The sequence below is a fragment of the Falco peregrinus genome, chromosome 3, assembly GCF_023634155.1.
Source record: "Falco peregrinus isolate bFalPer1 chromosome 3, bFalPer1.pri, whole genome shotgun sequence".
Lineage (NCBI taxonomy): Eukaryota > Metazoa > Chordata > Aves > Falconiformes > Falconidae > Falco > Falco peregrinus.
The window spans coordinates 111440474-111466894 of record NC_073723.1 but is presented as its reverse complement, the minus strand read 5'-3'; the positions used below and the strand labels follow the sequence as shown (position 1 = coordinate 111466894).

The 26421-nt window shown below is 44.7% G+C and overlaps 2 protein-coding genes across 8 annotated transcripts in view; both read left to right on the top strand.

Annotated features, from left to right (window-relative positions):
• The first annotated feature begins 7 nt into the window (after positions 1–7).
• Positions 8–11836, top strand: EMC1 (ER membrane protein complex subunit 1). Of its 2 annotated transcripts, none has more exons than XM_055800580.1 (23): positions 8–155; positions 287–411; positions 650–715; positions 879–972; positions 1429–1557; positions 1711–1837; positions 2173–2322; positions 2634–2801; positions 3392–3463; positions 3933–3992; positions 4243–4365; positions 4595–4691; positions 5396–5512; positions 6414–6613; positions 6803–6952; positions 7237–7398; positions 7641–7760; positions 7988–8125; positions 8486–8659; positions 8816–9026; positions 9250–9334; positions 10436–10565; positions 10792–11836. In XM_055800580.1, the coding sequence occupies exons 1-23, from the start codon at positions 76–78 to the stop codon at positions 10969–10971; spliced, it is 2958 nt and encodes a 985-aa protein (XP_055656555.1). In that variant the 5' UTR covers positions 8–75; the 3' UTR covers positions 10972–11836. The 2 variants fall into 2 exon arrangements, with proteins under 2 accessions (XP_055656555.1, XP_055656554.1); XM_055800579.1 differs by having other exon boundaries at positions 650–721.
• A 101-nt stretch (positions 11837–11937) lies between these two features.
• UBR4 (ubiquitin protein ligase E3 component n-recognin 4) overlaps positions 11938–26421 on the top strand; it is a 78636-nt gene continuing 64152 nt past the window's right edge. For all 6 annotated transcript variants that reach the window (XM_055800578.1, XM_055800576.1, XM_055800575.1 and 3 more), the window contains exons 1-19: positions 11938–12261; positions 16403–16500; positions 17201–17304; positions 17960–18089; positions 18187–18326; positions 18683–18785; positions 19307–19448; positions 19604–19728; positions 20442–20566; positions 20806–20865; positions 20990–21180; positions 21428–21527; positions 21617–21754; positions 22262–22379; positions 22810–22997; positions 23561–23720; positions 23853–23938; positions 24923–25092; positions 25763–26045. In XM_055800578.1, the coding sequence (XP_055656553.1) occupies positions 11951–12261; positions 16403–16500; positions 17201–17304; positions 17960–18089; positions 18187–18326; positions 18683–18785; positions 19307–19448; positions 19604–19728; positions 20442–20566; positions 20806–20865; positions 20990–21180; positions 21428–21527; positions 21617–21754; positions 22262–22379; positions 22810–22997; positions 23561–23720; positions 23853–23938; positions 24923–25092; positions 25763–26045 (2772 nt within the window). In that variant the 5' untranslated portion in view covers positions 11938–11950. The remainder of the gene's footprint in view (positions 12262–16402; positions 16501–17200; positions 17305–17959; positions 18090–18186; positions 18327–18682; positions 18786–19306; positions 19449–19603; positions 19729–20441; positions 20567–20805; positions 20866–20989; positions 21181–21427; positions 21528–21616; positions 21755–22261; positions 22380–22809; positions 22998–23560; positions 23721–23852; positions 23939–24922; positions 25093–25762; positions 26046–26421) is intronic.

Below are 26421 nucleotides of genomic sequence, written 5' to 3'. Positions count from 1 at the left end.
CGGGCAGCCCCGCCGCCTCAGGCCCCCCCGCGGCCTCAGGCCCCCCCGCCGCCCCGCTCGCGGCCGGCCGCTGTCATGGCGGCGGGGCTTTGGGCGCTGCTGCTGCTACCGCTGGCGGCCGCCGTCTACGAGGACCAAGTGGGCAAGTTCGACTGGTGAGTGCTGGGGGAAAGCGGGGGGGTCCCTGCAGCGCCGGGTCCTCCTGCTGCCAGCAGGGCCTGGGGCCTGCCCCCGCCTGCTGCTCGGGCCTGCCCCGCCTCACCCCCGCGCCCCTTCTCTCGCCCAGGAGGCAGCAGTACGTGGGGAAGCTCAAGTTCGCCTCCTTGGAGGCCTCGCAGGGTGCGAAGAAGGTCATCGTGGCCACCGAGAAGAACGTCGTGGCTGCCCTGAACTCCAGGAGTGGCGAAATCCGTGAGTGAGGCGGCCTTTTGTTGCGCTGGAGCTAACGTGTCAATGGGGTTGCTCTGTGTTTTCGGACTGGAGGATTAATGCTGGTGATACGGCTTTGTCAGGCTGAGAGGATGCAGCAGCCAGTGCAAAAGCTGTTGCTTGGGGCAGGCAGGCTGCATAAACTTATTGCTCTAACAGCCTAAATTTAAAAATAATAAAATAAATGTCTTTGGTTCTCACTTAACTCTGTTTCTTCCAGTGTGGCGCCACGTAGATAAGGGAACCCCTGAAGGAGCAATAGATGCAATGCTGATCCATGGACAGGGTAAGGGTAAGATGCAGATGGTGTGCTGGGGCTAGCAGTTCTCCTTGCACGTGGGATCTCAGCCACGTGTTAGACCACAAGTTGAACTTGACAGAACTCATTGTCTTGTTGATCCACAGTGGATAAAAGTTCTGCACTCATCTTCTCTTTGTTTCCCGGACAGATGCCATCACTGTGTCCAATGCTGGACGTATCCTGCGTTCTTGGGAGACCAACATTGGAGGGTTGAACTGGGAGACGTCACTGGACACTGGCAGGTAGGCTTTCATGTTTGTACTGTCTTTTTCTCTTTGTAATGCTGGATTAAGAAGGAAGAAAAGGGTTATTGACCTTGTCTGGACTTGGGGTATGGAGAAAGATAAGTTAAATTTGAAGTTTCCAAAATAACATTTGGGTGAATCCTTCATGAATACGTGAACTTTGTAGTTAAACCTAATTTTGTTTCTATTTCTTAGCAAATCAGTAAGAGAGAAAGATACAAATTTTTTCATGGGTAAATTTTCTCATTATAATATATAACATGTTAAGCATGCATCTGGTTTGGAGTGTTTGAATTCCAGCCTAATGGTCTCTGTTGAGATCAGCAAGGATAGATAAAGTGAGCTATAAATTGTACTTCGAGACTGATGTTAAATGTTTGAAGAAAGTTGATTGTTGGTTTTTTCCCTAGAAGAAAGTAATTTTCTAACTGATTGTCTCTGACCTGTGCTTAGTTTCCAGGTGGCTAGTCTGGTGGGGCTACAGGACACGGTGAAATATGTGGCAGTCCTGAAGAAGGCAGCCATCTCTCTTCACTACCTTTCCAATGGGCACCAAAAATGGGTGGAATACTTACCAGAAAGGTAAGAACATGTTTTAAGCAGAAGCATAAACTTCTGGCAGGGAGCCTGTTGCCTTGGAGAGGAGAGGATGTTGTACTTGCCTTACACTTTTGAAAACATCTAAAAGCAGTAATGTGACACAACGATGCTTCATGGTTACTGCCTCTCTTGCAGTGAGAGTACTCAGTACCAGTTGTTGTATTCCCATGGGACTGGAGTGATCCATGTGCTTGGAATTGTTCCCCAGAGCCACGTGAACATTTTAACATTCAGTGTAGAAGATGGAGAAATTACAAAACAGGTAATGCTCGGTTATGCATCCAAAATACTGAACTTGATATTAACGAAAGTACTTCCAACTATATGGACTGAGGCATGCTGTAGTACAGATAAACTTCCCTTTCACTGTGGCATTGCCTACAGGCCAGTAAATGGATTTTGCTGCTGAATGCCCTGAGAACAAAACTGAATTAGACTTGCAGCTGTTAATCAAAACCATCCTGGAAATCTCGGGCTGATACATAGGGTCATGGGTAAAAGTAATTCTCACTTAAATTCTTGTTGTGTCCAGGTTGATTCTTGGAAGATTATGTTCTATTGACAATTTCATCTCTCTGTTTATATCTCACTTGGCAGAGCAGAGTAGCGGCCCCGTGGCTGAAGAGCTTAAATGGCGTGTGCAGCGTGGTGGGGGAGGCAGTGCTGGTGTGCATGGACATGGACACACACTCGCTCTATGTTTGCTCCTTGGGGATGGAACAGGAGATGAAGCAGATTCCACTGCAGGTGAGAAGTGCTGAAAAAGCACTGTATGTAATCCATTATCCAACTGGTTTGATGCCTGACAATGTAGAGGGTTCTCCTGTTGGTAAACCACAGATGGATTGACGAGGTGGGGGGGGATCGTGATTCATAAATTGAGGGAGGGGAGAGAAAACTTTTTGGCTGTCTAATCATTCCTTCTGGATTGATGTCTGCAGAGCTTTGCTCTCATAGGGGCCTAGGCCTCCTTACTTCTTTGTTTATTGTGACATGGGGAATTCATTTCAGTGAAGAAAGAGTTCTCATGTACGCATATGCTCGTCTCCTTTTCACAGTCACTTGACCTGGAGTTTGCTGATGGCTTCCAGCCCAGGATATTGGCCACTCAACCCAGTGTAATCAGTGCTTCGCGGACTCAGTTCTTCCTGCAGCTGTCTCCGAGCCACTTCTCTCTGCTGCAGTACAAACACGGGCTGCTCAGCCACCTTCGAGACTTCCAGCAGGTAACCAAGATGAATGTATGCAAGCGAGACGGCCAACTATGGCTTAAAATTCTTTAAAACAAACGCACGCTTCCCTACTGAGCGTTCTGAATGTACTGCTGAGCTTCTCAATTCAATTGTGCTCTTGGATGCGAGACTTTTGATTTCATTTACACCAGCTGCTGAAGTGTTTCCAGGGGTCGGTGTAGGTATGCTTTGTTGCCAACAGCTGTCAGCATTGGGGTAGTTTCCTGGTTTTGATGTGGTTAGAGAGATGCGTGTCTAAGTGGCCAGTAGTGCAGCAGCGCTTTTGTTCGGCCAGCTGCGAGGTTTAGCAAACGAGCTTTAAGAAGCTTGGTAACGCTGGGCATAATGGTTCAAAAGCCTACAGCAGGGCAACTGTTTCCTGTCTTCATGAGAAGTATTTTCAGTCTTGTAAGAGATATTTTTTTTATTATTTAGTGAAACAATGAAATTTAAAATTTGCCTGTGAAAGGTCATCTGTTTTTAATTTTGGTAGGGCTTAATTTGCTGTACAGGTAGTTTTTGGTGGGGTTTGGGGGTTTTCTTGTTTGGTTTATGATATCCTGCTATTTTTTTTTTCTTTTCAGGCAGCTCTGGTGAGTTTTGCAACAACTGGGGAGAAAACTGTGGCTGCTGTCCTGACCTGCAGGAGTGAACTGGTTAGCACAATTTGCCTCTACTATGTAACCAGCACAGCTCTAGCGTGGATGTGCATTGGGGGTGGGTTCCACAGTGTTTTCCCTTATGGGTAGTAACTTAAGGAAGAGGAAGATTTAATTAGCTTCTTAGACATATGAAGACAACAGTAATGCAAGCAGGTCTTGATTATATCCAGCTAAGGCTGTCTGTGGCTTGGTGAAGCATGCTGTCCTGTGTGCAGCCTGTTTGTGATACACTTGGTGGGTATCTAGCCCAGGAATGGGCTCCTCTGATCTGTAGAGGATTTCAGTTCTTAGGGATACTGAACTCAGCAAGGTTTTGTTTTTATCAGAAATAGAACAGGACTGTTTCCTGCCTGTTATCAGAGTCAAGCTGAGACTTGCCAGGCACTCAAAAACCTAATTTATTTATTTTTTGTACTGTTACTGGGGCCTGCAGCCGTGTTACCCCTTTTCATCCTCATTTCAGAAACCTGGAAGTTCTGATGGCCTTCATGCTGGAAGTACTCTGGAGAGTTCCCGGAAGCAGGTATAAAGTGTGCTTGTTCTCAAGAACAGTAGAAGTTCTTGACAGTCCATTTTATTCCTTTGCATGCAGGAACAGAAGGAAAAAGGTGTTACACCATCTTTTTGGAGACTGCTGTTTTGTAGAAGCTCCATACATGTAATCTAAAAGTATTTTTAAGCAACAGTTCTTGCTGAGTATGAATATGAATCCTTCCGCACAATTTGGTGCAGCATGTGTGTTTAATTTGATTGGTTTCTGCCTGTTGTTATAGGAATCCTTAACCTGTTCCAATCAAACCTACAATATTAATCTCTACCTGGTGGAAACTGGACAAAGATTGTTGGATACTACAATTACCTTTAACCTGGACCAGGGCGGTGCCAAGCCGCAGCAGGTGAGCAAGGAGAGATTATTCCTGTGGTTTATGAGGCTTGCAGTGCCCTCCCTGCCCGGATTTGGCAGCATGGGTTGACCCCTTCAGACAAGGAGAAAAACATTCTGCAGATGCACTGGATTACTGAATACAGTCACACTGTTTGCTGTTGTTTCACCTGACAGTTCTGTTTTCTCCAAGGAGATGATGTGTTCATTAACCTCACTGTTTTACTGGCTCTTTTTTCCAGCTATATGTCCAAGTTTTCCTGAAGAAGGATGACTCTGTGGGCTATCGAGCCTTGGTGCAAACAGAAGACCACATGCTAATGTTCCTCCAGCAGCCAGGTATCTGGGACAAACTGCTAGCTTACTCCATTTTTAACAGTCGTTGTAGGACGAGAAGAAAACTCTTAAGTCCAAAATGATTATATTTTATCATTGCTTTCTTTGGAAACTGACAAAATGAATTTTAACTGTTCTAAGTCCCGTGAAAGATATTGGAGACTTTTTTACCCTCACAAGACATCTCATCTGAGAAAACAGTTCTGCCGTGTTCGTTGTGTAGGCAGAGCCTTTGAATTTCGTGGGTTTTCTGTAGGTTTCAAAACTCCTTTTGTGGGATGCAAGTCTTGAGTCCTGTTGTAGTTCTCCCTCAGAGTTTCTTCAGAAGAGATCCTCATGGCAAAAATAATTTGCAGAAAAGGTTGAAAGTTCATTTTGGTGACATGATTTTTCTAGGGTTGAAAAGGTGTTCATGCTGAGTATTTCTTATTTCAAACAGACTTAATGACTGTAACCCTTTTAAAACACCGGATTGCTTTTGCTGATCCTGTGATATTCTTTTGTTCCAAAAGTGGCTCCAGTTGCTTAAAGTATTAGTCTTTTTATGAAATAGCTAACTGCATGTTATTAGTTAGATATGTGCTATTTTGCATTTCATTAAGAACAGTTATTTGCATTTGAAGGGTCCACTGCAAGACACTCCTATATTTAGTGAATCTATTCCTAGATATTAAGTTGATTTTTCCAATGCTCCTATTTCTTTCTAGGAAAAGTAGTATGGAGTAGAGAGGAGTCATTAGCAGAAGTGGTAAGCTTGGAGATGGTGGATCTGCCTCTGACAGGTGCACAGGCTGAGCTGGAGGGAGAGTTTGGAAAGAAAGCAGGTAAGCCATAAATTTAACAGAATTATCTTTGTGAGTTTGTTTCTCTTCCTGAATAAATTTATTTATTGTTTTCTTTTTCTTCTGAGGTGAGAGTTAGGGTTCAGATTTGTACTGATGGCAACTAAAATGAGCATAAATAAACCCATTTTTGTCTAAACTTTTCAAGTCCAGTGCCAAAGGCAGATGACATGAGTGTATTACATTGTTATATTAAAAAAAGCCAGCAGCAGTGGTAGTAGGGATTTTGGTTCTCCTAAATGTTTCCCTTTGACGTTTTCTGGAAGACTCGTTTGCAATAGCTTTTGGTTTTGCTTTGTTTTGTCTTTTTCTTGCTGTCCTGGATGCAGCCATTCAAGGTAACCTCAGACTGCATGCAGTGTCTCGTACTTCTGACTAATGCTTCCCAGTGGAACTTGATCTCTCTGCTTGCTTTCCTCAGTGGTGAAATCTAGTTAAGTCTGGTGTTTTGTTTATTTCAAGAAGATAAATATAAACCCTGATTGGGCAGAATTAAGTATTTTTTTACTTCAAGGGCTTCTCTTTCTCAGAGTAATGAGTGCAGAGGGACATGGGTAAGCTTTAGGTGGGCACTTGCTGTGAGTGTAGCTTTGAGAGAGACGGAATGCAAGGGAAGAGATTATGCGTTGTGCAGTTTGCTTTCAGTCGATGAGGGTCTTTTGGAATGAGCTGTACCAATGTGAAGTGGGGAAGGGTTTGAAAATGCCAGAGCCCATCATAAGAATGGCAACTATAACTCTGCTGTTGTGCTGTGGGAGGCAGAGGCAAAGAATTATCATAGGGTCACGCATGGCAGCATTTATTCTGCTGGCTGAGACCATAATTTCAGTTACAGGGTGGGACATTTTTTCCCTCTTGCTGTCACTGTTGGTCTTATGTGCAGATGGTCTGCTGGGGATGTTTCTGAAGCGGCTGTCCTCCCAGCTTATCCTGCTGCAAGCCTGGACTGCTCATCTGTGGAAAATGTTCTATGATGCCAGGAAACCCCGGAGCCAGATTAAAAATGAGATTAACATTGACAATTTGGCCAGAGATGAATTCAACCTCCAAAAAATGATGGTGATGGTCACCGCTTCGGGAAAGGTGAGAAAGCCAGGGTAGGAATCTTGTTTCAGGCACATTGTTGTGAGAAGATGCACAGAATATTTTGTGGTAGCTTTGGAGGGGAACTGAGACTCTTCTTTCTTTGTCATATCCTGAAGAAAGATGCAGTGCTTGAATGTGAGAGATGTGTTGTTCTAAACTTTGGCTTTACTGTGTCTCTTTGCTCAGCTTTTTGGTATTGAAAGCAGTTCTGGCACCATCCTGTGGAAGCAGTATCTCAGAAATGTGAGGCCAGGTTCCTCCTTTAAGCTGATGGTCCAAAGAACAACAGCCCATTTCCCACACCCTCCACAGTGTACCTTGCTTGTTAAGGACAAGGTGAGTCCCTTTCCTCTATCCCCCTCCTCTATTCAAGGGAGGAGGAGACACTGTTTTGTGCAGAGGCTGCTTCAGCAGGTGGCAGAGAAGGTTTAGTTAAAGCCACGAATACTGTGTTATGCCGTGGCTTGGTTTTGATGGAGAAATGTGGGACAGGGTATATGCGGTGTCCAAACAGCACAGCTGAATCCAGGGTATGAATAGTTGACATGGGCAAGTAACAGGTAGGAAACCAGCCCTTTTTTCCACCTTAGAAAAAGGTTTACATCTTGTTTGTTTTTTAGGAAACCAAAATGAGCTTTCTGTATGTCTTTAACCCCATCTTTGGGAAGAGAAGTCAAGTGGCTCCCCCTGTTTTGAAGCGTCCAATTCTTCAGACTCTCCTTCTGCCTATTATGGATCAAGACTATGCCAAAGTACTACTCTTGATTGATGATGAGTACAAGGTAAATTGCTTTTCTTGGAGGCAGTTTTCTTCATGTTTTGGGTAATTATTCTCCTCCCTTCTGGAGCAAGATTAAAAAAAAACCCAACATTGAGTCATATTTCACACAAAACTATGAGGTTATTGCGGTAAGACAGACCTCATCCTAGTGAACGTGTTTGAAATAATCTTTCATGTTGGTTTGGTTTTTTTTTTCACCATTTGCCTATCAGTTGTTTAACCTGTGTTTTGATTCTCTTCCAGGTTACGGCTTTCCCAGCAACTAAAAATGTGCTTCGCCAGTTAGAAGAAATAGCCCATTCTATCTTTTTTTATCTAGTTGATGCTGAGCAGGGAAAACTCTCTGGATTCAGGCTGAAAAAGGTACGTAAGACTTATTACAGTCTTAGTCATCACTTTCCTAAATATTCTTTGGACAATGGTAGGTCTCTTTATTTGGGAGTTTTGTTCAGAATAGAAACAGTTCAGCCTCAAAATGTGCCTAAGAAACTTTTAAAATTCAAAAGCAAACAAAGTTGCTCTACATCTGACTAGTGGAGATGGTGGCTTTTAAGGACAAGATAAAATCTAGTCATGCTTTTTTCTTGCAGGATCTGACAACAGAGGAGAGTTGGGAGGTGATCATACCCACTGAAGTACAGAGGATAGTGACTGTGAAAGGGAAGAGGTCCAACGAGCACGTGCACTCCCAGGGCCGTGTGATGGGAGACCGCAGTGTTCTCTATAAGGTGCCGTTGGTACTTTTTGTTGGTGCATCATCTTATGGGAAGATCTCAGCTTGATTTCTAGGTGTTATGTTGAGATTAACTGCCCTGTGATGTGATTTTTTTTTTTCCTGTATATGCATCAGTGTCCATAACCCTCCGCAGAAGATGCTAATTTTGGTGGAGATTTCTTTTATAAAATTTTTTCAGGCAGCATGTAAGTCAGTCAAACATATGATGATGGGAAAATAGCTGCTTGGTTTCTTCAGGTGATTTGTGTTAATAAGATACTTCATAATATATCTAATCCCAGATGACATGTGGATAAACAAGGTGCCAGTGGCGCTAAAGTGGGTGTCTCAGTTGTGTTTTCTGTTTCTCTAGTCCTTGAATCCAAACCTGCTTGCTGTGGTGACAGAGAGCACAGATACGCATCATGAGCGCACTTTCATTGGAATCTATCTGATTGATGGAGTCACAGGCAGGATCATCCACTCGTCAGTGCAGAAGAAAGCGAAAGGACCTGTCCATATTGTTCATTCAGAGAACTGGGTGGTGGTAAGAAGTTATTCTTACCTTGTTCTTGACATTTGGGAGTTAGGGGAAGTTGCTGAAGCTATAAGGAGAAGACATTTTGACCGTTCTCTGTGATGTCCTGCTACCTCTATTACTGACTGTTGGCCTCGTAATCCTAAAACTCTTCTCTCATTTCAGTACCAGTACTGGAACACAAAAGCACGTCGGAACGAGTTCACTGTGCTGGAGCTGTATGAGGGAACGGAGCAATATAACGCCACAGCCTTCAGCTCCCTTGACCGCCCGATTTTACCTCAGGTTCTCCAGCAGTCTTATATCTTCCCATCTGCTATCAGTGCCATGGAGGCCACCATCACAGAGCGTGGCATCACCAGCCGTCACTTGCTCAGTAAGTACATGCTACTCTGTTCTGAATGTGTTTATGCTACCTGTGCAAAGTGAGTTTCGCACTGAAAACCAAACAAAATGCAGTTTGCTGCCAAAAATCATGCCTGTGGACTGCCCTAGGCTCCTAGCAAGGGCAAAGATAAGCACCAAGAGAGCATTTACGTTAGCTGTTAGAAAATACTGTCAGAAATAGCTGGGTTTAAGATGCATTTCTTTTAATGCAGTTGGGCTTCCCTCTGGGGCCATCCTTTCCCTTCCAAAGGCTCTGCTGGATCCCCGCCGCCCAGAGATCCCTACAGAGCAAAGCAGGTAAGGAAAGCATGGTATCTGCTGTTCCTGGGTAGCTTTGAAGAGGGATGGATTTTGTGTCTAAGAGTGTGAAGCAGAAAAACTTGTCCTGAACAGATTCAGGGCAATTCTTGCATGAAATTGGATAGCAGGTTGCCCATGGGCCAGCAGTGTGCCCAGGTGGCCAAGATGGCCAATGGCACCCTGGGGTACATGAGGAGGAGTGTGGCCAGCAGGGTGAGGGAGGTGGTCCTCCCTCACCCCCTGGTGAGGCCACATCAGAAGTGCTGGGTCCAGGTCTGGGCTCCCCCGTTCAAGAGGGACAGGGAACCACTGGAGAGGGTCCGGCGGAGGCTACGAGGATGAGGAGGGGACTGGAGCATCTCCCTGAGGAGGAAAGGCTGCGAGAGCTGGGCTGTTCAGCCTGGAGAAGAGAAGGCTGAGAGGGGATCTTGACCAGTGTCTACAAATCTCTTGAGAGCGAGCACCAAGGGGCTGGGGCCGGGCTCTTTTCAGTGGTGCAGCCAGGGGCAGCGGGCACAAACTGCAACACAGGAGGCTCCATCTGGATGTGAGGAAAAACTTCTGTACTGTGAGGGTGATGGAGCGCTGGGATGGGCTGCCCAGAGAGGTTCAGAACCTGGCTGGACATGAGACTGTGCAACCTGCTGTAGGAGAACCTGCTTCAGCAGGGGCTTGGGCTGGATGATCTCCAGGGGGCCCTTCCAGCCCTGCCCGTGCAGTGATTCTGTGAAATTAAGTGAGGTTGCTTTATTCCCAGTCTGTTGATGGAACACATTCATCTGTAATACAGCAGGTCTTAGGGTTAGCAAACCAGCCTGTTGTCTGTGCTCTTCAGAAGCAGCAGTCAGAGTAACTGTCTCAGGTTTTTAGAATTACACTTACTTTTAAAACTTTAGAAGTCTAAAAGGAGGCTGCTGCAGTGTAGTCTGAGCCAGCCGGCATTTGATTTTCAGCTTGCTGGAAAAATGAATCTGCACTGGGAAAAGCTGCTAAATTTGCTGTTTCAGGTCAGCTTGTGATAATCAGGCTAGGAAGTTCAGGTGATGTCCTCCATGTGCTGTTTTGTTGGGTTTTGATTTCTCTTTAAATGCCTTTCAGAGAAGAGAACCTGATTCCATACTCCCCTGATGTGCAGATCCATGCCGAGAGGTTTATCAACTACAATCAAACCATATCCCGAATGAGAGGGATTTATACAGCCCCCTCCGGCCTGGAATCTACTTGTTTGGTGAGTACAGGGTGGAGGCTTCAATGCAGAGCTGTGGAGTTTGTGGGTAGAGCAGCATGGTATTGTAGCCTGTGGCAGGAAGGCATATAACCTCTGATACTGTGGCTGCTCATTGCTTAAATGTTTCTTGTTTTAATCAGAGCTATAGAGCTAAGTCAATCATTCTTGATGTATCTAGTTTTATGCTCAAATGCTGCATTACCAGCTCGTGATCTCGTCTCATTAGGTTGTTGCGTACGGCCTGGATATCTACCAGACCCGAGTGTACCCATCAAAGCAGTTTGATGTGCTGAAAGATGACTATGACTACGTGCTGATAAGCAGTGTCCTCTTCGGGCTGGTTTTTGCCACTATGATCACCAAGAGACTTGCCCAGGTGAAGCTGCTGAACCGTGCCTGGCGGTAGAGCTGAGGGTGAAGGGAAGGCTGAGCCTGGAGAAGGCATCTGAGATTTGGGCTGGCTGAAGATCTGCCACCCCACGTTGCCCCTGGGTTCAGTTAGAAATTCCAGCTTGCGTGAGTGATGGCTGCGAACATCTGTGTTAGATTTTTGCTGGAAGATATGTGGGAGGAAAAGCTGCTAGCGCAACAGAGTGGTACGCTGCCTGCGTGTCTCCCAGTGAGAAGAGAGACGGAAAAGAGACGTCTGTCTGTTAGGACTAAAAAAGAAATCTTGCAAACCTCCGTTAAAGCCCTAAAATGTGCCGTCACGTCATCTCCCTGATGTTAGTGAAGATAATACTGAGGACGCGTGTCCTCTTGGACCTTGCCTCTTCCTTGGCACTGGCTGGGACTAATGCCTTGGTGAGAGGACTGAGGGGTTGTTGGCCGCTGTGAACACGAGTAGACTTGGTAACGTGCAACCTACAGTACGCGAGGCCTGAGAAGAGGAGGAGGCGTTGGGTCATGGCGTTGGGAAGAAGGTTAGAAATGGGGTGGGTGTCGGTGGGAGACAGCCTCATCGGGTCCGTTCAGTTGCAGGGCAGTGGGAGGAATTTGAATGTGAAGTCTCTCCGTGTTCATTTATAATAATGATAACTTTAGTTCCTTCTCTTTTTTTTTTTTTTTTTTTAATTTCCCTGCGTGTGGTGGATGAGACCGGGGCTGAGGCGCCCTCGTTGCGAAGCCTCGCAATAATGGCCGGTTAACTCTGTACGCAGATTTCCATGGTCATCGCCAACTGTGGCAGCGAGCTGCGCCTCGGGGGAGGCCGTGCGGCCGCCGCCGCCCCCCAGCCTGCAGCTGGCCCCAATAAAGCCGTGTGCCGAGGAGCTGCCGTGTGTTCCGTCCCTGGGGCCGCGGAGGCCGGGCCCGTCGGTATCGCGCATGCGCGCCGCGGGGCCGGGCGGGGGCCGGCGCATGCGCCGCCAGCAAAGTGCTGACTCATGTACTGCGCAGGCGCCTGGGCCGGGCCCTGCTCTGCCAATCGAGTGGCGGGACGGGCATTGGGTCACTTCCTGTCTCGCGGCGCGTGGGGGGGGCACTTCCGGCTCGCCGTCCCCCTCCGCCGCCGCGGCCCCCCCCGCCCCCCCGCCCCTTCCCTCGCCCAGCGGAGCGGCAAGATGGCGGCCGGCGGCGGCGCGGGGGCCGCGGCGGAGCCGGGCTGGGAGGTGGCCGTGCGGCCGCTGCTCTCCGCCTCCTATTCGGCCTTCGAGATGAAGGAGCTCCCGCAGCTGCTCGCCTCGGTTATCGAGAGGTGAGGGCTCACCTGGCCGGGCCGGGGGGCGGCCCGAGCCTCGCCTCCCCTTGCCCTCAGCGGCGTTCTCTCAGGGCGGGCGCCCGGCGGCGAGGAGCCCCCCGGGGAGGCAGTGCTGGGGGGGGGGCTCCGCCGGTGCGGGACTGCGGGGGGAAGCCGAGGGGCGTCCCCGCCCGGGGCTGGGTGGGGGACAGCGGCGGGGCTGGGCTGGGGGCCGGGGGCCTGCGCCCCGCTGGGGCTCCCGGCGCCAGAAGGAGCCGCGGGCAGGGAGTTACTCACGGCCAGGCTCTCGCTTTCCCGGGGCCTGGGAGGCTCCCGGGTGGTGCCCTTGGGAGCTAATAAGCGGGGATGAGGGTGCCCGGCCGGCTGCTGGCCTTGGCTGCTGCTCGGCCGCAGCGGAGCACCTCTGACAGTTACCCCGCCGAGAGGCTTCGGGACGCTTCTTGTGGTTTTGCTTTTGATGAAGCGCGTTAGGGTTTTGCAGGCTGTGCGGTGAAAAGTGGTGTCTCACGTCTCCTCTGCTGACAGGCTCCTCGGCAGGGGGGGCCTTTGGGTGCCATTGGCTTCCTTTTAGGTCTCTACCAGTGAAATGCATCTTGTGTTTTAAGGAGAAATAAAGCTGAAGCAAATCAGGTCTGCCCTTTCTTTAACCAGGAAGATTAGACTGAGAGCACAAGTACTCATTAGAGCCGTTTTATTTAACATAAAGCTTGTTTTATGATCTAAAATGCAAGGTCTAAATGCCATAGCATTGTGCTCAGATGCAGCCCTGAGTTGTTAGGAAACAAAAAATAAATGTTGCAGTGAGGAAGATAATAAAATAAAGCCTTGTGGTATTTCGCTTAATATAGAATGGCTGAGCGTATGAGCAGTGGACGCTTCAAATTAGCGTTCTGTGCCTATAGAGGTACAGCAGTGTTTCACCTAGAAAGCCGCACATACTCAATATTTATGTAACTTGGGCAGTTCTTAGGCTAATCTTTCTTTTGGGGACCATTTCAGTTTCGCTTTTCCTTGTGGAGCTCTGCTGTCAGCGGGCTTAAACTTCGTTACTGGAGTGTTTTTGGTAGCAGAATATCACAGAAACACTTAAGTGGATGCGCTTTTGGGAGAGGGCTGTTTCCTCCCGTGGTGAGAACGATGGTTCTGTTTGCCACTTGAGACAGAAGTTTGTTGCCTTTAAGTAGCACTGCCCGAGGTTTGAGTTGTGTGCCTGGTACTGACCACGTTTCAGATGCGGCGAGGTTTAATGTGAGCACAAGGTCTGTGGAGTCTGCAGGACGATATAGTTTATTTCATGCTTTGATATAACACGTGACAAATTGCAGAGGGGGAAAAAAATAGCTAATAATCTGTCTTTAGATTTCTAATCTAAAATGTTTTATCTGTTCAAGTTATTTTTAGAAGATGATTGTTAGCTCTTGTAGCAAGACTGTTGGTTGACACCGTCTGCAAAGTGGTTGGATTTCCCATTAAATAAATGTGCTGTAATAACAGTGAAATGGCTAATGTTATTCTTGTCAAAATAAATTAATAAACTCCTTTTCTTAACAACTCTTATATTTAATTTTTAAGTTTAAGCATAGTCAAATTACTGGAGTTCTCCTGTTAGCCGGTATATTCAAGAATCGATTGACTTTGGCCTTCTATTTGATGTAAGTTACAGAAATGCTGACTTGGAAAGGTGTAACTGAAGTGGAACGGGGTTTCCAAAGTCTGTTACAGTCAAAGGAGGCTGTTTTTTAGGGAAGGGTTTTTAACAGGGGGACAACTCCTGCATCTGCTACTGTGCCTTTCCAAGGAAGAGGCTGCTTTTGTGCCTGCTGCCTTACATAAAGGGTCTATTTTGGGCCTGGTTAAGATTTGGAAGCAGAACTGAGAAAGGAGGTAGTATTTGTTGCAGACGTGTTTATTTGATATTGTCACGGAGGCTTCTCACTTACCGTGAGTAATGGGTTTCCCCGGGAAGCAAAAGTTACTTAAGCAATAAATCACAGTACAATAGCCCAAAGTTATTATTAAATCTCACTGTAGATGCAAAACAACACTTCAGCACATCACAGATTAAGCTGTTATCTTTTATTTGTTTTTATTTGCAAGAACTTGATGATTGGCTGACAGATGCCTTCCACTTTTCACTACCGTAGCAAGTCCACAACTTGTTTTATTAGAACTCAAGCCTCTTATTGCCCAGTCCAGATGAAATTCCTTATCTTGTTCTGGTTTCTGCACCTTTGTGTTCTTATACCTTGTGGGTGTTGTCATGTGCAGTTTGACCTATACAGCAGCACAGTACTTGAGGAGCGGCCAATTTCTCCTGTACTCTTATTATTCCCAAACTATTCTCATTTGTTTTCTTAAAATACGCTGCGTACACCTACTGCTGCTGATTTATAGTTGGGTATAAAGAGGGAGGTGAACACAATTAAGAGTCTGAATATAAGGGAGCACAAACTTTTTTGTACATGCAGTCTGTGGGCTTGTTACCCATCAGTGCCCTTCTGGCAGGAGGTGGTGGGGTGAAGCCTGCTGGGTGACACCTCGGAACTGAGTCTTGCTACACGGCTGAGGGTCTTCAAGTAAAGCCTGTGTCTTTGTAACAGTTCCTTTGCTATTTTGGCAGCTTTTTCGGTAGACTAAATTAAAAACGGTTCTCAGAACTAGGGTATCAAAGCTGATGAGTATTTCTCTTCGTTTTTCTGGAGAAATTTTGTATTCTCGAGTTTCTCCTGTTTCAGCTATGTCTCCCATTATGACTGGAAATGATGACAGGGTGGAAAAAGGGAAGGTGACCGGGCATAAACTGGGCTTTGTCTGGGTCAGCAGGGAATCGTGTGTCCTCTTCCTCCTCCCACCCTGCCAACGCTGGCATCGTTGCATGTGGGTGGGTGAGGGGATATTTGGGTCTCTTCTGCCATACTCTGCAGCAGCACTAGATGATCCCAGACATGAGAAATCACGGTTTCAGCTGGGTGTTTGTGCTGTGATGGGCTGATGACCCCTGCATCCCACCTCCTCTCCAGGAATAAACTGTTGCCAGAGGTGGAGAAGGCTGCGCTTTGAGGAGTATATTAAAGTGGTTAGCAAAGTTGAGTTGTGTAATCTGTTCTTCTAGCTTGCTCATTCACATCGTTGACTGAAAATGTGAAAGAAAGCAATTTTAAGTGCTTAATAGCCAGATATCCATGTCCCTTGGTTTTGTCACAGGAAAAGTTAAGGGCAGAACTAGCTATGGGGGCAGAGCTGCGTTTCTGTTCTCAGGGTGGTTGCCTTCAGGTTTCTGTGCAGATGGGATGTGGTGTGACACTTTACTGCAGCCATCTTAACGTATCATTTCCCTGTATAAATAATGTTCTCCGTGGCCTGCGAGCCTCGCTGAGAAACCTCAGAGCCTTTCAGTGCATGGATGTATGCTTTGCTTTACAATTTTTACTTTTGGTTTGAGTTGGTCTTAAATTTTAACTGGCTCGGAGCTTTGCGTGGATTTGCATGCGGGGCAGAACGATGCACATCTCTGAAATGGCAAGTCTCTACCCGTGAGGCTGATTACAGTGGATGTGTTTTTCTCCTCTGAGTGTTGCCTGCCAAAAGTCTTTACTCCCCAGCTTGTTGCAGACGCTGCTTTGTTGTTATTATGCAATTGCCCGTTTCGATCCTTCTGTTTTGCAGAATTGCACAAACCTCTGTTGACTCTGTGCCTTGACAGAAAGGGAATGCCTGTGCTCCAGTCCTGGCAAATCCTGCCAAGCATTAGGAGAAGAAACTCCAAACTTTACGGGCAGCTGAGTTTAGAATAACTTAAAAATTAACGACCCTCCAACAGGGAGAGCGATTGTTAAAGAGGCTGACCTGTTGATGTTATAAAGGAGAAATATTTGCAGTATTGGAATTATGTTCCTAATTTTCCTTTGTGGGTAGTGATGCTGATGCTGTGATTTGTCTCCTGCTGGAAGGTTCAGACCTGAGGGCGGGAGAGATGGGACACGAGGGAGGGGACTGTGTTCTCGAAATTTGGATTTGGAAAGAACATGTGATTTTAATGATCTTGTCTTTTATCTGTTGATATAACATATTCTGAGCATTGTGTGGTGCCTCTATTGTGCTGTATACAATTGACGTATCTCCTGTTCTCCTGTTGCAGTGAATCTGAAATCCTGCACCATGACAAACAATATGAGCCTTTTTACTCTTCCTTCGTTGCACTTTCTACACATTACATCACTACTGTGTGCAGTCTGAGTAAGTGTTCCCCGTCCTTTGCTTCTCTTGCTCTTGAGTTACAACTAGGATATAGTAAAAGTAAACCAGGACTATTGTCCTTTTGGTGTTTGTTTCGAGCCTTCTTTCTGAATTAGACTTCAGGACAGAGCGCATGAGGCCAGCGTTGTTAGCTTTTATACTGGCGAAATGTCCTTGCAGATGGAAGGGGGAAGCTTGTTGATAGGAGTATTTGGCCACCAAGTACTGGACAGTGTTGACTTTTTGGTTGCTTGCTCATTGGCCTGACTTCATTTAGGGAAAATAATTTTTGGTCAAATGAAGTGTTTAAATCCGTTTTGAGAACTTTTAGATTATTCTTTAGGAGTTGTGTTATGATGTTGGAATTAATGATAGAAACATTGTGACTCAAAATACGCTGTATTATTTTAGCAGACATAATTTAGCAATTTCAGCAAAAAAGCGGGTTTGGTCAACTTGTTTCATGTTCTTTAGTGCTTCTGTCAGTATTCAGTGATGCTGCTGGGGAAGCCATTTTATCTATCTAAATTACCTTGTCTGGGTAGAAAGTATCATCCTTGCTTTACTGACATTTCTTGGATTACATTTTAATGAGTTCAATTTCTGTTGCATAGCAATCTGCTTTATTGAAAGAGTTAAGAACATATTATGCTGAACTGTTTTAAAACTTGTACTGAGTGCAAGCGTCTGCTTTTTTCAGTACCAAGAAACCAATTGCAGTCAGTGGCAGCTGCTTGTAAAGTCCTGATTGAATTCTCACTGCTGCGTCTTGAGAACCCAGATGAAGCATGTGCTGTTTCACAGGTGAGCACAGATATTGACCAAGTGGGTGAGCCTGAATGTGGAAATGGACTTTGGCCTCTAATTCAGAAATATTTTCTCTAATGTTGCATAAAGCAAAATTAATTAAATTCTTAAAACATGTCAGTACAAACTGGTACCTGCTGAATCTTCCCTCTGCATTCTTTTCTCAGAATTCTGGCTTGTGAGCAAGCTGAAATAAAGGTGACCTGAAGCCTTGGTTGATTCTCTTGCAATTTCCTACAGTCTGGTTTTGTATTGAGTTTTTAAAGCTGGATTCTTCCCCAGTTGTATTTCAGTCTTCTGGGAAAGCATAGATCTTAAAAGCTTGAATCTTAAAAGAGGAAAGGCATGTGAGAAGTGTTCACATAAAGCCAGCCCTACCTGAAGCTACATTAAGCCTTAGTGAGTCATAGGAGGGAGAGCTTTTCCAGATGCTTTTCCCTAACAGGCACATGGGACAGTTAGTGACCTGAATTACTGCAGTTAGTAAGCAGTCACAATCTTTGGTATGAGATCAGAGTGGATTTGAGATGTTGCAGTAGCCTTACTAGTTGAAGTTGCAGTACTCTCAATGCAGCTGCTTGCAATAAACTATATGGAGGAATAATTGGAATGAAGAGAGTTTAAATTGTACTTGATGTCTTTTTCCTTGTAGAAACACCTCATTCTGCTGATAAAGGGACTGTGCACAGGCTGCAGCCGCCTCGATCGAACTGAAATCATTACCTTCACAGCAATGATGAAATCAGCCAAGCTGCCTCAGACTGTCAAAACCCTCTCTGATGGTAGGTGTTTTAATTTAGATTACTGCAACACTTGATTACGTGTAGAAAACACTGTGGGTTTGATGTATGAAATGGTGATGTGCTCTTTGCCCTGCAGTAGAGGACCAGAAGGAGCTGGCCTCCCCGGTGAGCCCAGAACTAAGACAGAAAGAAGTACAGATGAACTTCCTCAATCAGCTGACATCAGTCTTTAACCCTAGAGTCTCGTCATCACCATCTAGCACGCCAGAGACACAGGTAAACAAACAGCCCTAGAATAAGGCTGAAAAAAGCAGCCTGAATTTTAGCGTTAATAACATGGGTGCCGGGAAGAACAGAGGGCAGTAAGCAGCAGGTTTTTAATACACGTGTAAGAAACCCTTTTCTTAAGTGTTTAAATCCTACTTGCATGTTGATGAATGGCAAACGACGAGCTGCTGTTTGCAATGTATTGGCAAAAGTAGTTTGTTGCCTAATGGAAGCTCGTGCTCAGTGATATTCGTAGCATTTTTGAGTTCTGCTGCTGATACTCCTCGCCTGCGGCGTTGAGACTTACTGCAACACTGTGTATTTTTAATGCTTCTGTAATATATATAGTATGTGCTTGCTTTTAGGTGGAAGGAGAGAATGAGGATCAAGCTTCCACAGATCAAACCTCTGCAGCGAAGACAAAAAGCATATTCATTGCTCAGAATGTAGCCAGCCTGCAAGAACTTGGTGAGAATCAGCTTTCTGGCCTCAGGGGGGGAAAAAGTGCTTGAGCAAATGTCTCTGCAGTGTAAGGCCTTACAGAATGGGAAGCAACTTTCTGACCTAAAGGATTCACTCATTGCGTGCTGATGCTGCCAAGGGAGGTTGTGGCTGTAAGGTATTTTCTTCATTGCGGAGGAGATGAGCTCAGTATAGTTGTGTGCAGTTGCTGTGTTTTGGGGTGGTAAGTAAGGCAGGCAATGTAAAAAACCTTATGGGATGGATTATTGAGCAGGTGTGAGTTAGACCTGTTGTGCCCTGTAACATGCACACAGAGCGTTGTGACAGCCGTTATGAGTACTGGCTGAAAACTTCACCATCTGGTCTCTGTGTTGTAAACTAGTCTTCATCCTGTTACCTCATCTAGGATGATATTTTGTCACCACATAGAGTAATTAAGTCAATTATTAATGACCGTTACATCTGTTCTGCATAGAAGCTCTCCCACTGAGCAGTAAAAATAACACTACTTTTAAATATTTTGGTAGGTGGCTCTGAAAAACTGCTGAGAGTGTGCCTGAACCTCCCCTATTTTTTGCGATACATAAATCGATTTCAGGATGCGGTGTCGGCCAACTCATTTTTTATTATGCCAGCCACGGTGGCAGATGCCACTGCTGTTCGCAACGGGTAAGTGTCTGTCGCTGCTCTTCGGTAGATGCAGGGTACGGTGACAGAAAATAACTGTGCTGGCTATGCAGTATCAGTTATTATGCTGCTCTTATGAGCTGTCTGATGTGTACTTTGCGTTGCTGAACCTTAACATATGTCATTACTTACTATAGATTTCATTCGCTGGTAATAGATGTGACCATGGCACTGGATACTCTGTCTCTGCCTGTATTGGAGCCCCTGACTCCCACGCGTCTCCAAGATGTGACTGTTCTTGCTCTCAGCTGTCTCTATGCAGGTGAATGGATTTTCTGTATTTGTTTTGGAACTTTTAAGTTGCTCTTGCTTTTGTTTTGCTTTGTTACCTGAATGTTTGAGGCTCAGCCCACAAGTAACCTTTATTTCTTATGAATTTGAAAGCTATGTAGCATACTGCATGGTATGGTGACTGGGTTAATAGGAAAGTCGTTACAGTGACGCTGAATTTCTGTTATGTTCTGCAAAGATTCTTGTCGGTGTCTGAGAGAAAGACTGACTGATTCAACATCTTAATAGCCTGTAATTTCTGCTCTTTTTTTTTTTTTACGTTCATAGCGTAATATATTTTTGCAGTGCTTATGGCTTCTACTTAATTGGTTATAGACCCAAATCAACCTTGTTTCCCAGGAGTGGTTTAAATACTCCAGAATCCCCAATGTTTAATTGGTATGGGTAAGATTTTAAAGAGATAATGGCAGTGAAGTATAAAGATTGCCTTGAAAATGGTATTGAATTAAATGGTAAAGCATTTCCTCCTGTAATTGTTCTCATGTGGTTTTGTGGGAAAAAATTTCCTCTTTTGAGAGTAATTCAGGAAAAAAAATTAATCAGTCAGCTGTTACTCTGAGTATTCCCCACTCCCTCAAGTTTACGGGCATGTTTGCTACTGTTTGTTTTAATGTGCTAAGTAGGAGCATTGAGTCCTGAGATTGGCTCTTAATCAGAATGTTACCTCCACTTGTTTTCGATCAGGTGTGAGTGTGGCAACTTGCATGGCCATCCTACATGTAGGTAGCACTCAACAGGTACGAACTGGGTCAACAAGTTCCAAAGAAGAAGATTATGAAAATGATGCTGCTACTATTGTACAGAAATGTGTAAGTAGAGGAGAGAGCGTGTTTATTAGTTTTCATTCTCAGCAAGTGGGGTGCGTAGAATTTGTATTTATTTGGATTGCAATACTTACCTAGTATTTCTAGGTATTAGACTGGCTGATAAAGGAAGTAATGAGGTGGCTAATTGTAGAGGGCAAAACACAATTGTATTTGGAGTTTTTATTTTTATTATTGCCCAGTGGAGCGCTTAAACATCACCGTGGTTTTGGATTTATTTGCAGCTTGAAATCTATGAAATGATTGGACAAGCCATCAGCAATTCACGCCGTGCAGGGGGTGAGGTAAGATTTGCATCTCAAGAAGCTTTTTCACTGTTTTTGTGCTGGTGTATTTTGGCATTTAGATTGACATTATTTTCTCTTTTTGGTGCTTTCCCTGCCTTCCCCTTCACTTCTGGCATGATAGCATTATCAGAACTTCCAGCTGCTCGGGGCTTGGTGTTTGCTGAACAGCCTCTTCCTCATCTTGAACCTCAGCCCCACGGCCTTGGCTGATAAGGGGAAGGAGAAAGATCCATTGGCTGCTCTTCGCGTCAGAGACATTATTGCTCGTACTAAGGAGGGCGTTGGGTCTCCCAAACTAGGACCTGGCAAAGGGTATGTAAATACCCCCCTGCAGTACTCACAGTCCGTGTATCTAACCATGCCCAGCAAGCCTCTACTATGGAGTTTTGTTGGTCTCTTGAAATATTATCTCTATTTATATTTATAATTTATAATTCAAGTCTTGATTCTTGGAAAGAAGAGAAGTCATCTTCAGTTTAGCCAAGCAGTCATTTCACTCAACATACATATTTTTTTATTTCCCCCTTGAAATTACATTGTGTCCTTTTTGTTTCTGTAGACATCAAGGGTTTGGTGTCCTGTCAGTAGTGCTAGCAAATCATGCTATCAAATTGCTGTCATCCCTCTTTCAAGATCTGCAAGTGGAGGCATTGCACAAGGTGTGTAAGTAGCGTGTATGTTCTTGCAAAACATTTTGCCTTCTCCACTGGAAAACACTTTAAATTCTCTTTTCAATGCTGTCCTCCAGGGCTGGGAGAGTGATGGTCCACCAGCAGTGCTGGATATCATGGCTCAGAGCACATCCATCCAGAGAATTCAGCGGCTGATAGACTCTGTGCCACTCACTAATTTGCTGCTGACTTTGCTATCTACTTCCTACAGAAAGGTAGGAGCTGCCATACAGCTAGAGAACTTCTGTAGCTGAGCCACTGCTACTAAGTGTCATCTGCCTGGAAAATTCTCACTTTACAAACTGTGACTGTGCTAAGAAGAATTTAGAATTCTTTTAGAAGCTGTTGCTGGGGGTCTCTCCCTTTCCTCTTTTCAGAGATGTAAATTTGACAGACTTGTTCTCATAAAAGTTTTCTGTGAGCTCAGTGGCGTTGGTGAGTTTAGTGAGAAGGTGAAAAGGCTGTATTCCAAATGGATGCTTTTCTGTCGAAGCTGTTACTTGAAGTGTTGCTTACAGGCTTGGAATAGATTATTTGTTTTCAGCCATCCTATGTAATGTTTAATGTAACCTAAGGGGGAGAAGCCTTGAAAACCTGTTAATAAATTAGTTGAGACAAATTTGCTAGAAGAAAACTTAAAATGCTTTTGGAAGTTACTCTTTGTTTTCAAATTCTTATCTTTCGTAATCCTAAAATTTAACTTGTTCTGCTGTTCCTCTAAGGCTTGTGTCTTGCAGCGTCAGAGGAAAGGCTCTATGAGCAGTGACGCAAGTGCCTCCACTGATTCTAATACTTACTATGAGGATGATTTTAGCAGCACTGAGGAGGACAGCAGCCAAGGTAATGGAGTTTGCAGCAAGCAACTTAAGTCAGGATTTTACGCTGTCTTTCAGATTTAGTGGAAACCTGGCTACTGGGCTGTTGCCTTCTTGGGCTGGAATGACATGTAATGCTGAAAATATGAAGTTTGGAAGATCTGTTTGGCAGAAGTAATGCTGACTGTACTCTTTTATGTAAACTGAAGCCTGAGTGGCTGGAATTGAGGCAGTATTTGCTTAAGAGGAGAGTGGAAATAATTTCTTCTTGTAAATTCCTGCTTAGACTTCTGTAGAAGTGCTTGGCCTTGTGATTTGGAAAGGAAGAATGATGATAGCAAACACCTTAACTCTGCTCACTGAAACTCTTTTTCAGGCCTTTTCTAAGCTGAGTGGTTTGTGTAAGGTATTTGCTTATAATAGTATGCTTTTGTTTTTCCTGACGCCTGTGTTAGATGACGACAGTGAACCAATCCTTGGGCAATGGTTTGAAGAGACAATCTCTCCGAGCAAAGAGAAAGTGGCCCCACCGCCGCCGCCGCCTCCACCACCTCTGGAGAGCTCGCCTAGAGTAAAAAGCCCAAACAAACAGACTGCAGGAGAGAATGGGAATATCCTGGCCAGCCGCAAAGATCCCGAGTTGGTATGGGAAGGTCTTGGGGCTTCATGAAGTAACTGATGTGCTGGAGCGTTGTTTACCTGTTAGTGGCTAGCAGTGTTGACAGACAGCATGATAAATGTTTTTTTAACATTGACAATGTATTTTAAGTACATTGCTAATTGAGCATCAGTGATTGTCTTGACTTTGAAGAAAGATGTTTTCTCTACTCTTCTGTCAGGTGGAATGTCACGGTATTTGTTACTGCCAAGGAGGCAAAGACTGAAGATAGTATCTATTTGGGTTAAACAGGGAGAGGGAAAACGAGGGCAGAACTGACTCGCTGATGGAATGCTTTTAGCTCCAACTCCGTCGGGTAAAGACAAAAATAAATACTGCAGTTGAGAAGTTAAAGATGTGCAACCTTTTCAGAGAATTCTAAAATTGGTCATGATATGGAACAGAGTTCAGCGAGCTGACTTGTGACAAGTAAACCTGTACTCCACTGCTGGGGTGGAGTTACGGGACTTGATTTATTTTGCTCGTGGTTTAGTATATGTTTAACGTGCTTTTGTTGCTTCTGTAGTGTTTCCTCTTTTTCTTTTCAGTTTCTGAGCCTAGCTTCAAACATTTTGAACTTTATCACTACTTCTATGCTGAACTCAAGGAATAACTTCATTCGCAACTACCTGAGTGTGTCTCTTTCGGAGCAACACATGGCTACGCTGGCTAGCATCATCAAAGAAGTGGATAAGGACGGGCTTAAGGGTGAGTGAGCAGAAATTTTCTGTTCGAGAACATAGACTTTAGGATTTCTAGGAGTACATTTTCTTAGTTTCATGTGGAAATTGTAAATGTAGGAGAGCAACAGTAGTCAATTGCTTGATTCCTGTCTTACAGGCACATCAGATGAGGAGTTTGCTGCTGCACTGTATCACTTCAACCATTCCTTAGTGACCTCAGATCTTCAGTCCCCTGCGTTGCAGGTAAGTCTGTGATTGAATGTGTAAATAAAATGAAGAAATGTTGTTGTCTGTTAATGTCTCTTTGTGGATTCTCTGCACTTTGAGCAGTGGGTTGATGATTCCGTTTGGCCCTAGAGTATATTCTTTTGCAAACAGATCTTGGAATATTTTGGATCCAATGAGTTGGATGAGCTTTGCAGTCATCCAGTACTAAATGTCCTGCAGGGCGTAACTTAATGTCTAGAGTTCAAATTAATCCACTGAACTTTGAAGGTGATGAAAGCTGAAAAGGAAATGAGTTTGTTTATTTTGTTTTGGAGGGTTGTCCATGCGTTTTATCAAGAGGCATTCCTGCATATTTGCTTTGCTGTCAGGACTGATGCCAAAAGGCCTTGGAATTCTCTCAGGAGAGGAAAAAAAATAATCCTTTTGCTTTCATGTACTAACTTTGTAGCCTCTAGGTTTCTTTGCTAGGTTGTGGGCTGACCCGACTTAGCACTATAAGTAGAGGTTATAAATCTGCTTACCAATCAGTGAATTCAATCCCTGTACTTTCTGTTGAGTGTTTTGTACTGTATTTGAAATACTTTGTTGTTGGTGGTTTTTTAAGCAGTTGGGCTTTTCAGAAATCTGCCTTTTTACTATATTTGAAAAGAAGCAAGCATTACTGTGATCAAAGGGGTCATCTTCCAAATTCTTAGTTACTGAACGTAGTAGTATAATCTCTCCTGCTGCGATGTTGCAGTAAATGGGTAGAGCTCATTAATGTCATTTTTTCTGCATTGGCATTGAAGTTGAAAGTTTGTTGTGTTTTCGGTGGCAAAGTGGCAGCATAAGTGTCCCTCCATAGCCATGCTGTATATTTCAGATAGAGAAACTGCTGTGTGCACCCTTACGAGCTCTGGGAGCCCTGGTGTTTATTGTCACCTGTATGTTCAGATCATGCTTTTAATTAGAGCACTGGACAGACTTGCCTTTTTTCAAAAAGTCTCTGTTTTGTTGCAGAACACACTCCTCCAGCAGCTGGGAGTTGCCCCTTTTTCTGAAGGTCCATGGCCTCTCTACATCCATCCTCAAAGTTTGTCAGTGCTCTCACGACTTCTCCTGATTTGGCAGCATAAAGCCACTGCCCAGGGAGATCCTGACGTTCCAGAATGCCTTAAAGTTTGGGAAAGGTGAGGTAATTTTATGGTAAGGTGAAAGCCAGTCATATCTTACCTCTAATTTTCTGTCAAGTGAAAATTCTCTGAGACCAGTGTAACAAGCGTGTCTGCGTTCTCTGAGCGGTGATGGTGTGTGATGCTTGGAGGAGCAGAAGGTCAATCCAGTGTTGCTGGAGTCCTTCATCTAAGCGTGTAAATGAAACCTAGATTCAGGATTTAAGTGGGTGGAGGCTGAATTACTTACAATGTCAAAATGCCATTTTTAAAAAGGGAAGGCAAATGTCTTATTTCAGCAGGTTTCTGGTACGATGGTGCCAAGGTTTTTCCTCTCCTCCGTTACCTGAATGTGCAAGTCTGTGATAGGGTTTAGCTGACTGAAAGCTGTAGTGGACAGCCTTTCCAGTGGCAACAGCTTTGCATCTCTCTTTCTCCCTTCGAATGATTGTTCATATTTTTCATCAAATGTATTTGGTGCTAATGGAGTTTCTGTAGGTTTTACTGTTCGCGTGGTCTCATTCCAGTATGTAAGCAGTGAATAATTTGTGAAATTGACAGTATTAGAAGAACAAACAGAAAAATATAATTATGAAGATCTTTCTCTAAACTCTAGTTAAAGAGGTTTTAAAGAGGCATCTAAGCAAGGAGAAAAGTAAACTTTATAAACTCTCTCTCCTGTTGTCAGGTTTGTTGGCACACTGAAGCAAAATGCCTTGCAGGGGACTCTTCCCAGTGACACAGAAGATCTGAATGTTGAACATCTCCAGCTGCTGCTGCTTATTTTTCACAATTTCTCTGAGAGGGGTCGCAGATCTATCATGATGCTCTGTATCCAGACAATTGTGGAGCTGACAGTGAACATGGATACCCAGCAAGGTTCTGTGCCCCTTATTGTGGCACGCCTGCTCTTGGTCTTCGACTACCTGCTCCATCAGTATTCCAAGGCCCCCATGTACCTATTTGAACAGGTAAGATTTTGCTATCATGTTCTGGATATTTAATTGGTCACCCAGCAGAAGTCTGTAACAAGCAATTATTTGGTGTGTTCTGGTCTCTTCATGGCCTTTTTGTGAGTAAATCGGTTTTGGTGGTGTTAGAAGACCTTGGAGTTACAATGCATGATTAACTACAGCTGCTGATTCCTAGCAGCAGGTTCAGCTTGAGTGTAAATTCCTGGTGTAACTACTGTCCTAATAAATCCTGGTAAGGACAGAACGTATGTCTTGCCTTATCTTTCAAAATCTTGACTATTTGGGTATTTAGGCACTGTTTTGCTAATACCTGGTATACCATGCTTTAGCTTTTCACTGTTGAGGTTTTTGGCACTGTTCTCATTAGTGCGTA